Source organism: Pseudomyrmex gracilis, unplaced genomic scaffold, assembly GCF_002006095.1.
Source record: "Pseudomyrmex gracilis isolate BER0280 unplaced genomic scaffold, ASM200609v1 scaffold_317, whole genome shotgun sequence".
NCBI classification, from domain to species: domain Eukaryota; kingdom Metazoa; phylum Arthropoda; class Insecta; order Hymenoptera; family Formicidae; genus Pseudomyrmex; species Pseudomyrmex gracilis.
In genome coordinates, this window is record NW_018020901.1 from 510 (window position 1) to 13,654 (window position 13,145).

General features: G+C 40.0%; 1 protein-coding gene across 1 annotated transcript; it reads right to left on the minus strand.

The window, feature by feature from the left end:
* Nucleotides 1-2,786: 2,786 nt before the first annotated feature.
* LOC109860034 lies at nucleotides 2,787-11,538 on the minus strand. Its single transcript, XM_020438873.1, has 5 exons — nucleotides 11,417-11,538; nucleotides 10,267-11,211; nucleotides 9,383-10,016; nucleotides 3,198-3,280; nucleotides 2,787-3,108 (listed from the first exon to the last, which is right to left on the minus strand). Exons 1-5 carry the CDS (start codon nucleotides 11,536-11,538, stop codon nucleotides 2,787-2,789), a joined length of 2,106 nt encoding a protein of 701 aa, XP_020294462.1.
* Between the last annotated feature and the right edge of the window lie 1,607 nt (nucleotides 11,539-13,145).

Here is a 13,145-nt window from a genome sequence, read left to right on the forward strand (position 1 = left end):
TTTTACAGTCAAACAGATAGCATCGGTAAATCATTTTATTTATTTATACATAAAAATATGATAAATACAACACAAAGTATTTCTTCAAAATTTAAGTTTTAAATTTGTATTACTTATCATAAGAAGTACTTGATTATTATAAAATAAATATCCTTTTAACATAGTCTTATAACATTTTTTATATCTTTATATCATCACCAGTAGCAACTGTCCTCACACACACACACACACAAATACATGTTCTACTAAATATATCAATAAAAATATTTTAGTGTCCTCAAAAGATGCAATATACTGTTATAAGTATCAACGAGAACAGTCCTCAAAAACATCAACATACAGATACACAAACGAGGACGGTCCTCAATAAATACAAATGTCCTCGAAAACTGTGGTTCTTTCCATAAAATGTCCTTGAAAACATCATTTTATATATATATATATATTCTAGTCCGAACTGACCTGCCCTCCCAGGTTTGCTCTACTTAACCTAACCTTAAGAATCGGCCTGACCTCCGATGTCTTTCAGATTGCAGGACACACACCCTCGCTCAATGATGCGTTTATTACGTCCAATAGTTCACCACCTACAACACTCCACGCTGCCCTAAGAACCTCGACACTTATGCCCTCCTCTGTACCGCGTTTTCTGGGCATTTGCTGAACAATTCCCTCTACCACTTGTCGTGTTACAGTCTCAAAACGGTCCAGCGTCTGCAAAATTTCGACATTAGCACCCGCGTATAACACTGCCCGAGTCTGCGCATCGTTTATGAACCGCACTATACTGTCAATGCTCCGCACATAAAACCTATTAACTCTATTGGCTAAGCTACATTTGCCTGCTCCATCCAGGCCCTCGAAGTCTATACTGTCCCAGCTACCGCTTTCACTAGGACAGCCTCTAATTATCTGTTTTAAAGTTTTCCACATAACCCTAGGATTATTTCTATTACGGTCAATCATGCATTCATAATATTCCCTTTTCTTTGTCCTTATCATTCTAACCACCGAATTTCTCTGTTGTCTATAGTTCAACCATCCCAGGGCTGTGCCTTCTCGTATTGCTCTTCTGTAGGCAACATCCCTTTGAAGTACTGCCTCCCTAATCTTTTGAGAGAACTACGCTTTGCCCGCCCATACAGCCGGGATTCTAATCTGTCTCTTTGGCACTGCAATATCCAATGCCCGCACTATATTGTCTACTAGATTTGCAGCCCTATCACTCACATTTTAATTCATCCCAATGTTATATCCTATGCTCACTTGCTCGATAAACCTTTCTATAGTAAGCCTATTAAAGTTCCTCGCCGTGTACTCCTTGTATTTTTTTATTTGCGCCGCCAGGTTGTAGAGCGACCTCCAGCCACGCATGGCCAGTGACCTTTGGCTCATAGAGTAATCTCAAATTTACTATTAGAAAAAAACAAATCTATCATAGATCTACTACTTTCAGTTATTCTCGTTGGTTCCCTGACACATTGCTGCATACCAAACGCGTGCATCAAACCACGCAATTTGCCCTTATAGAAGGAATCCCCCACAAAGTCTATATTGAAATCACCCACCACAATACACTCTTTATTTATCATCATATTCTCCATGGTATCCTCCATGAAATTCACGAACTCAGCGTCCGATGCACTGGGCGAGTGGTAGACTGCCATCAGTATACCACTATATACGTTTCCTTTCAACTCGATCACAGCACTCCAACAGTTTGACTCAATCTTTCTAGTCCACATCGTCTCATACTTTATGTCATTTCTCACGTATATAGTCACACCACCCGTCCTTCGATTCTCACCATCACATCTTACCAGACTGAAGCCAGGCACTCCTATCTCACAGTCATCAACCTCAGCAGTCAACCTTGTTTCCGCCAGCACCACCATCGCCGGACTCCCATTAGTCATCATGAGATTATGTATCTCATTCTTGTGGGCCAGCAGGCTCTGTGCATTGGTATATATCATGCATTCTGATCTTCTTTGTTTGTGTGTTGCTGTTGCTGTGCCCCGTAGTTGCTACTTGTCTTTGCAGGTGCTTATTCTCCTTCTTTCTTCACGCAGTGCCCTTTGATAAATAGGGCACTCGACGCTGAACGCATCGTGTCCGTCATCTATCCTGAGGTTGAACTTTTGCGCTCTATACGCACAGTTTGTACACTTCTTAGTGTGCTCGACACACTGATTCGGTGAATGACTTCCAGCACACTTATATCATGTCATTTCCCTTTTACAGTTTTGTGCCATGTGATAGTAGCCCCAGCACTTGAAGCATCTCATCACATTAATATGCTCGAATACATGGCACTTCCTCCACCCTACGTTTACCTTCTTTTCCTTCATCTTTTGATAGGTGTTCTCATCCAGCTCCACTATTATGGAGCCTTCTTCTTTAGACTTCCCTTTCGCTTGGTTCTCACTTCTTCGCCTTGACGTTATCCTTTTCAGCAAACGCATGTGAAAGCCATCAACGTTACTTTCAATCCTGTTCTGCCTCTTGATGGTCTCTATGAGGTCCTTGTCTTCCATATTCATTTCTTCCTTATCTATATTGACAACTTTAACCTTTGGCTTGCGAGAGAGAGAGAGAGAGAGAGAGAGAGAGAGAGAGAGAAAGAGAGAGAGAATCTGTTTAAACTTACTCTTTTATTTTCTTCTGACGATGCTTGCGCAGCTTGCGCCCACAAAGTCATCCACGCCATTTCGTTCGCTGGCGGCCGATCGTTTTCTGATGGCCAATTGTTACCTGGCGCCCGATCGTTCGCTGGCGGCCAATTGTTACCTGGCGGCCGATCGTTTGCTGGCGGCCAATCGTTCGCTGGCGGCCGATCGTTCGCTGGCGGCCGATTGTTTGCTGGCGGCTGATCGTTCGTTGGCGGCCGATTGTTTGCTGGCGGCTGATCGTTTGCTGGTGGCCGATCGTTTGCTGGTGGCTGATCGTTCGCTGGCGGCCGATTGTTTGCTGACGGCCGATTGTTCGCTAGCGGCCGATCGTTCGCTGGCGGCTGATCGTTCGCTGACGGTCAATTGTTCGCTAACGGCCGATCGTTCGCTGGCGGTTCTTTTCCCGGTCACCGCTCTACAGGTGGTACAGTTCGTCCTATAAACAGAAAAAAATGTATTTATTAACTTGTACTAATGTACTAGAATGATAGATGAATATTAATAAAGAAAAAAACAGATACTTACGTCTTCGTCCCCTTGACGCATCCGCAGCTATCGTTGCCCACGACTCCATGTTGAATAATGGCAAAACCGGCGCATTGATACCACTATAATCACCGCGATCACGTGTCGATACTGCGATCTATTTTNCGCATGCGCAATTGCATGTATAAGCGCGCGCAATGCGCGATACGCTGCGGAAGTTTGTTAGGATTATTGCACGTGAAAAAATTTTAACCGTAACCGTAATGTCGTACATAGTTAACCAATTACAGACCAGTATTATCTTACATTAGCTGAAATGCTGACCAGCGATTGGTCGATTTGCTTACGACCTTATGACTACGTATAAACTTTTGCCACGTGCAATGGCCTTTAGGAAATAATGCGTGAAAATGCGGTAGCCAATCATTTTGCTGCTTCATAAGAACAAATTGCTACAAACATTGTTTATAGCCAATTTTGTACTTTCTTTAAAAATTTTTCTGTACGAATGTTTAGTTTTAATTTTTTGTTACATTCAAAGAAAAATTTTAAAGTTACTAGCAGTACTTTACAAAGTACAAGTTATTCAGATAAAAACGCACTTACAATTTACAAATGCAAGTACTTCTTCATGTACTAAAATCATTTACAATATTCTGTATGTACATGTACATACATAACATTGTTGTCATTCATGATGTCATATTTGTGCTATATGTTCACAATTTGTCTATTAGGGTAAAACAAATATTGTAAGTTGTTTTAGTACATGAAGAAATATTTACATTTGTAAACACATAGTTAATACAGAAACGCGTTTTACTCTAATAGATAAATTGTGAAAATATAGCACAAAAATGACATCGTGAATGACAACGATGTTACAATAATTGCACTATGATGATTCGCCATAACGCAACAGCTTTGTGAAAATAAAATGTAGTACTTAATATTTATATACATAATATTTGTCAAAAATTAAAAATGAGTCCTTGTGCATTTCTAAAAGTATGAACATGAATTTATTTCTTCATGTGTAATAATATTTCTACATGTGTTTAACATCACATTGCTAAAATGTATTTCACAATTATTGGACAATGTTTTTTTAAATTTAATTTTGCAAACATACTGCTAAAGTAATTCGCCATATCGTCATTGTTTTGCCGAAATAGTATGTGGAAATTAATTTTGTTAACAGTTATACATATTTTATAAAAGATCAATATTTTTACATTTATTTATCGAAATGTATCTACATACTTGCAAATCACAATTGTCATGCAAGATTTTGTCATCTAATTTTATAACTGTTTTTCTATCGGGATAGATTATAACATTACGCATACTAGCGACCAATTGGAGCTGCGTTACACTTTTCATTGTCAGTATTAAAAATGTCATCTCTATGTCACATGTAATATTCATTTCCAGTACTGACAGTGTATATTAAAAATGCAGCTTGGAACTCTATCAGTTGGTGATGAGCGTCACGGTTGTCGAGTGGTTACCACTTGAATGTGAGAGAAGGGAGGACGAATTAGTGTGCGCGTCATATCTTGTTTGCGCGAACCGTACATCTCGTTCAATGCGTGAGTCGTATTACGGTTAGGTTATCTGTACGTGAACGTATTCGTACATATAAATAATACATACATATACAAACATATATATATATATATATATATACATGTAATATATATTTGTATGTATGTATTTAAATATTTATTTATATTTACATATATTAAAGTGAATATTACGTTATTGTGATAACGTGACACTTTAGTGAATAAAGTTGTATATAAAGTTATTTTAGAGTATTATATTGTGAAGTATTGTGTAGTATATATATATTACTTGTGAGTGCAATAACTGATGGGAAACAAGGCAAAAATAGCAAACAAATATTTGTCCGCAAAGAGAGCCTCCAAACAAAAGGGCTGGACAAAACGGTGAGTAACACTAATTTTTTTATATCATAATGTGATGGTGTGTGATTGAAATGGAAAGACATAAAATATAAAGTTTTGCTATTTGATAGATNAAATCGAGATCTAAAGAAAGTTTGGATGTGAATGTAAATTGCCACAATAAATGAATGCATGTAAATTGTAACATTAATTATTGCAATAATATTCTAGAATATGAAAATTATTAATCATTTCGATAGCGCGTCAGTAAAGATTAATTTGATTGTAAATTCTGAATGAATCTTACAAATCAGACACCGACACACTATAGATTTTTTATAATATGGCCACATATTTGTTTTTTATTTTGACTATAATGTTGTAATTGTAATGCACCATTTTTTTATATGTATTTAATATACAGGGTGTCTCATGAAGACCGTATCACCGCTCGTAGGCAGGTAGAAGAGATTATTCTAAGTCAAAAAGTCCTTTACCATTTTGCGAAATTGGCAATAATTAACAAACTTCTTCATAAATATAAATCCGCGAATGAGCGTGCAGCACCGTGCAAAATGACAGCTTGGAGCTGTCATTTTTTCGCATGCTTGTACGCCGTAGCAACGAAATGAAGAGAACTATGAATACTAATAAATGAATAACTAATTACAAAAATATAAAAAAACTCAGTTTTAATTTATCTTGATATTAGACTTCATCATTTCCATTAAAAAAATACAAAATCCATATTTTCGGGTCACATTAATTAGTCATCGTTAGTTTTGATTTTTTAGGTATATAAAATGCTGTTTATTAGTTCTCCTTATTCCGTTGCTACGGCGTACGAGCGCACGAAAAAATGACAGCTTCGAGCTGTCATTTTGCACGTGGCTGCACGCTTATTTGCCGATCTTTATTGATGAAGAATTCATTAACTATTGCGAATGTCGTAAAATGATTATGAAATTTTCGACTCAGGATTATACTTTCTACCTGCCTACGAGCGGTGATACGGTCTTTCTGGGACAACAAGTATATACAGAGTATCTGACAACAAAATATTTTGCAAAATTTGCAATAGTTCTTGACATATGAATTAATGCATGCGAATTAATAAATAAGCGCGTGAGAGGCACTGATCAAACTNTAGGCGTGCACGATTCTCAGTTATAAAGAAAACTAGCTTTTCTTATGCAATGTCTTACAATTAACATGAGAGGCGGAGTAAACAAACAAGCGCGGCGCAATTTTGCTTCTTTCGATCGGGCTGTGTTCGGGAGTCCGTAACGGGCGAACGAAAAGTACCACTGCGTACTGCCGAATATCGAGATCGCAAGAAAAGTCACGTTTCTCGTTGCTAACATTGCACGAGATAAGCTATTTGTCTATACAGCTGATAAGCGTGTACGCCTATAGAGTCAGATCAGTGCCTTTCGCACTTCTTTATTCATTTACATTTATTAATTTATATCTCAAGAACTTTTGCNAATTTTGCAAAATGGTACATAACTTTGCTATGTTCAGATTGATCTGATTTACCTACACACTTCGGTTTATTAATTTGTGTGATACTCTGTATATACTTTTACTTTATACGTACTGTTCTAATATATACTTTTTTATTTTTTCTTTCATTTTATATGTTATATTTTATCAACGATAAATAAGAGATGTTTTCGGAGTCGCAGTTACATTCAATAATGAGATGTACACGTGAACGTATGATACCACGTTAAACCGCGATTAATACCGTTAATCTATATAAATATGCTATGGAACAGGGTAGTAAATGTACAGACGGCGTCATTAATTCGAAGAATAGGCGCGGGGATCACATAAAAAGTCCAGTTGATCCAAATATCCATTAGTCCCAAAATCGGGTGTCCAGTTGTGGACACCCGATTGCTACTAGTTAGTTAGTACGGCGCCCGTTGGCGCTACGAGCGACCGCCCCGCTTGCCCTCCGATCCCCGCGCCTATTCTTCGAATTAATGACGCCGTCTGTAAGTTGGGCCAAAGTTTGAACCGGTAGCAAAATGTTGGGCAGTAAATAATATTTTATTGCACAACACCTTGCTACCGTTTCAAACTGCCCAACGTACATTTCATTGTTATATTTTACATTTTTTTCTAATTTATTTTTTTCGTCATTACTATGGATCTAAAACAATAATATTATNTATAAAAAGAGCCAATATTATGCGTGAAATGAAAGAAGTCCGTTGAAAAGGATGCAGAATCGATTACATAAGAAATAATTCTTTTTTTGTAATTCTTGTCTTCTTCATATAATAATTAAGTATTAGTCGAAATGTAACATATTGCACAATACAAATTTATGTATTTGCATGCCATCCTGAGCGACTTCTTTAATTCTACGCAGAGTATATAACAATTTTTTTCTTGTTTCTTATTAAAAACATAANTAGTGTGCATTTGGCTGCATTGAACTCGATTCCATTCTTGAAATTGTAATTATTTACATAGTATATTTTAATTATTTCCGTAGTATAGAAAAAAAAATTTTGCAATTATATTGTACAAAAACAATTATCTCGAAAATAACGATTTGTACAATTTTTTGTTGCTTATTATAGACTACAGTATTGTATTAAATTATTGTATATTTTCTTCTTCACATTTACAAAGTACAGTCATTGTGTAGGTACATTACAAATTAAGTTTGTCATTTTTTCTATCATTTTTNTCACATAATAAAGATCAAAGGTAGCCAAAAATTTTTATTAGCAAAATATCACAAATAATAGTCACAATTTTTAATTTTTTCGTTACAAGAAAATAATGCTTACATAATTATATCTGAAATAATATCCTTTTTTCTAAAACTGGCATATAAAAAGGAAAACTTTTTTGATTGAAATCGAATGTAATGCACCCAAATCTATACTACAGTTATGTTCCTTATTATAAGAAAGTAAGTATTATGTATAACTTGTTGATTATTGACAGTTTTATGTTATTGGTAATTAATATTTCTTATTGCACATATCCAATACTTTGTATGTTTTGCAAACAAAATTATGCATAATGCGTATAATGTAAGCAAACAGTTATAAGACATGTTTGTGAATGCAGTAGCGATCTCTCTTTGTGTATATGATTTATTTCATACTTATTTATTACATATATAATTCATATATTTTATTATACGACAAACATTACCACATTATTTATCACATAAGACTATTTTTTTCCCGTTTCATAAACTGTATTGTGTGCGTGTGTTTTTCAATATATATTGTTGCGTCCGCAGTGGCGGTTCAGCTCTATCGCCGGTTTCCACGATTCGCACTCACACCCGCGGTCAAGAAAGGACGCGGTTTCTCGTTAAAGAACTTTATTACAACTCGAAATACAACGATAATTACAGAATACAGAACCAGATGTTCAAACGCGTCGTGACAGTTCCGCGGTCGCGATTCTTCTCACTTGAACCTCGCTGTCAACAAACCCCGTTGCTACCAGAACAAAAAGATGCCCAAGCGATCGATCGTCGAAAATCTTCATATATCGCGTGTCGCATCTCGCAACACTGCCCCTTCTCTCTTCTAGATCATCGTCCCGATGATCCAACAGAAGAAGTCAACCTTCTCGCTCTCTTCTAGACTGCTGTCTCAGAATACATGAGCCAGTTGACCGGAGAAACTCTTGACCGAGAATCTCCTCTGGAGCAATTTTGTCCACAAAATTCTTCCGACTTCGGACAAGGGGGGGGAACTCACGTGGACCCATCGTCCGAAAGGACACCCCAGATCCCCGCCTNGGCATTTGCCCCAAGACCCACGGAAAATCACGCTCAAAACCGTGAGTAAGGCGGACTTCTAGTACGGCGTTCAAAACACGAAGATCTCGCGACGACTCGATGCAAAGCCAAAAATCCCCCGACGTCCAACGACGAAACGGAAAGATTCATGGTAGCAACGGAGTAAACGCTGGAATTAAAGAAAAGCAAACGAGTAACCAAGCTCAATTAACACAAAAACAAATAAACAAATATCCGTAACATCTAAAAAAAAAAAAAAACAAACATCTACTAATTCTCACAGGGCTCTGACGCGTGTTCCCACCTCTCGCAAAACGAAGCCAATCTATCAGCGTGCACCACCTTACACTTATGCTTTCCCGAGCGACGTATGCAATAAACTACGTCGCTTACTTTTTAACAACCACGAACGGCCCTTCCCAACTTCTCTGCAATTTAAGAGCTTTACCCTTACTTCTGCGAGGATTGAAAAACCAAACCTTCTGCCCCTCATCAAATAGGATATGTCTGGCTTTACGATCATAACGAACCTTCGCCTTATTCGACCCCAACGCCAATCGCTCCCTAACACCCTGATGAATTTCCTCCAATTTTGCCCCTAACTCCTGAATATAATCCTCTGAAGAATCCGAACAATAATTCGGCGGAGTACCTCGCAACAAATCTAATGGTAAACGCAGATCTCGACCGAAACTCAACTCATCCGGAGTAGCTCCCGTAGTTTCATGCCTAGAAGACCTATAAGCAAGCAAGAACATAGATACCCAACGATCCCAACTCCTCTGATTCTCATCGATAAATTTAGACAAGTACTGTAGTATCGTCTGATGCTGTCTTTCAACTTGCCCATCCGACTGCGGGTGAAGAGCAGTAGTCCTCGTCTTCTTTATCCCCAACAACCACGATAGCTCCTGAAAAAGCCAAGACTCAAAATTCTTCCCCTGATCTGTGTGCAACTCCAACGGCACACCAAACCTGGAAACCATCTGATTAACAAAAACTTCCGCAACGGTCGACGCTCTAATATTCTTCAAAGGAAAAGCCTCCACCCACTTGGTGAAACAGTCTACCACCACAAGAAGATATTTATTTCCTGAAGAAGACGCTGGAAAAGGACCCAGAACGTCCATCTGTAATCTCAAAAGGTGCACCAGCATTGAAGATCTGCAACGGAGATTTCCCNTTATCCGAAGGACCTTTCTTCGCGACACAAACTCCGCAAGATTTACACCAATTTTCTACATCCTTCTTGCACGAAGCTCAATAGAACCGCCTACGACTTTTTTCTAGCGTCTTGTTTACCCCGAAATGCCCCCCAGAAAGAGCATCATGAGCCTCTTCTAAAATCCGCTTCACCCTCTTCCGAGGAACGATAACTTGAAGAAAACTAGATTTCAAACCCGGTGCCACCCACCTCTTATGTAAAACTCCATTCACAACGACTAAAGCGTCCCAATGGGACCAGTAAATTCTTGAAGAANGGCCTCTAGCCGAAACCTCCTCCCACGAAGGACGTCTGTCCCTCTCCTTTCCTAGCAAAATGACCGATACAGCCGGATCCTCCAACTGATCTTCACGCCACTCCCCGGAAGTATTTTCCTCTAAAACTATACGAGCTACTCGCCCCTCCTGCTCCAAAGCATCTCTCACTTCCATCTTCGAGCAATACTTGCAGCTAGATTCCGCACAAGGCCGCCTAGAGAGACCATCCGCGTTTTTGTGCGCCCGACCGCTCCGATGAACTACCTCAAAATCGTATTGCTGCAGCCTCTCCGCCCAACGAGCCAACTGACCCTCCAAATCCTTAAAAGACATCAACCACCTAAGAGAAGCATGGTCAGTTCGAACCAGAAATTTCCGTCCGTATAGAGAGTGATGAAAGGACTTAATTGAGTCTACCATCGCCAGCAATTCCCGCCGAGTAACACAATAGTTCCTCTCAGACTTATTCAACACTCTACTATAATAGGCAATGACCTTTTCCGTTCCATGCTGAACTTGCGACAAAACTGCACCAACACCATGACCGGAAGCATCCGTGTCCAGAATTAATTCCCCTTCCTCAAGAGGAAAAGAAAGTATCGGAGGTGAAGACAACGCCTGCTTGAGATTCACAAACGCCTCCTGACACTGCTTCGTCCAAATGAACTTAACCTGATTCTCCGTCAAAACAAACAGTGGCTTAGCAATAAGAGAAAAACCTTTCACAAACTTACGGTAATAAGAGCAAAACCCAAGGAAACTGCGAACCTGCTTCTTGTTCTGCGGAACAGGCCACTCCGCTACAGCCGTAACTTTCTCAGGATCCGTTAAAATCCCCTCGGCCGAAATCACATGCCCTAAATATTTCACTTGTTTCCTAAATAAATTACATTTCTTAGGATTGAGCTTTAAATTGGCCGCTCTGAGCCTCAGAAAAACCCTTCTCAAAGTAGCTACTATTTTCTCAAAAGACTTTCCAAACACAATCACATCATCCAAATATACCAAACAAATCTTAGACAATNGTTGATGAAGAATTCGTTCCATCGCACGCTCAAAAGTAGCTGGAGCGTTACACAAACCAAACGGCATCACCGTGAATTGCCAAAGTCCATTCCCCACCGAGAAAGCTGTCTTTTCCCTGTCCTCCGGCCGAATCTTCAACTGCCAATACCCAATCTTCAAATCCAGAGTAGAGAACCATTCATTCCCGTACAATTAATCTAGAAGATCATCAATCCTAGGAAGGGGATAGGAATCCTTAATCGTGACCGCATTGAGTTTACGATAATCAACGCAAAATCTCAAACCCCCGTCCTTCTTCTTCATAATCACTGCCGGGGAGACCCACGGGCTAAAAGACTCTTCGATGACCCCTTGATCCTTCATGTCTTGAAGAATTTTTTCCACTTCAGCCTGCATCCCCAACGGAATCCTCCTTGGAGCTTGCTTAATCGGCCGAGGATCCTGCAGATTTATTTCGTGCTGAAGAACATCACAGTTCCCAGCCACGATCTGTTCAGAGAAGACATCCTGAAATTCAACCAAAAATTNGGCAAAAACGCCCCTCTGTGCTTCATTCAAATCAACCGCATTCCTCTCAAAGAATTCTCTTAAAATATCTGGAACCCCCCCGGCAGCGTCACACACCCGACCACAAAACACCTCCGCCTTTTCCGGAGGAGCAACAATGAGAGACTCCACTGTCCTGTCCAACCCCGTCTTCCTAAAGAAGTCAAGACCCAGGATACAGTCATCGAGTATATCCGCCACAAATAGAGGCATGCTTAAAGAATGTCCCCCTACAACCACTCGAGCCACACATTCTAACTGAACCGGAACTTCCTCACCGGTAGGATATCTCAACCTCGGCCTCTCTGTCAACCTTCGACATTGCGATTTCTCTACAAAATTAAAATTCACGATCGACACATCGGAGCTCGTATCAAATTTAAAATTACACGATTTACCATTCAAAAAAACCAGAAAAAAACAAACAAATTATTTTTCTTATTATTAATTTGTTTAACCAACATTACCCTTTCCGGGGTGTCTTACCCCATAGCCGAACCCACCCCTGGAAGCTCGATTAAGCTTTGTTTTCCGACAAATTAGCCGGACACTCATAACGGAAGTGCCCCTTCTTCCCGCACTTCCAGCACTCTCTTTCCTTCCGTCCACTATCCCCCCTCTGCTCTTGCCTCTTCTTCGTTCCGTTCTTCGACCTCCGCTCGCCGTTTTTCTTAAAATTATAGGGCGTCTCCCTGCTCGCCCCAAAACTATTTTCCTGAATAGCTTTCACCGCCTTCGCGCGCTCGACGGCAGCCCTCAGCGAAGTTACGTTCTCTATTTGCAACGCACGCTTTACAAATCTATCCGAGAGGGCGGCAATAAACTGTGCGCAAGCGACTCTCTCGCAAATTTCATGCGTACCCTCCGGATACGCGAGACGCGCCAGACGCTCCATATCCGCGCCGAGCGTCGCAAAATCCTCTCCGCCCCTCTGCTTACGATTAGTAAATTGCGCGTAACAACTTTGGAAAAGTTCTCGCTCCCCAAACCGCGATTCCAACTTAGAGCGAATATCCTCGAAGCTGAACCCCTCTTCCAGCCCTTCTAAAACTGAGCGCGCCTTTCCCCTCANATTAGTGGCCAAAACCGTCGCTTTTGCCGCATCGCTCCACCCGTTCGCACGCGCGACCAATTCGAACTGCGCGAAGAACTCGCGCTACGGAACACTCCCGTCAAACACGTCCGGCTTAATTTTTATTCCCGTCAATTCCCCCGCCCGTACAGAAGAATGATTTGGAA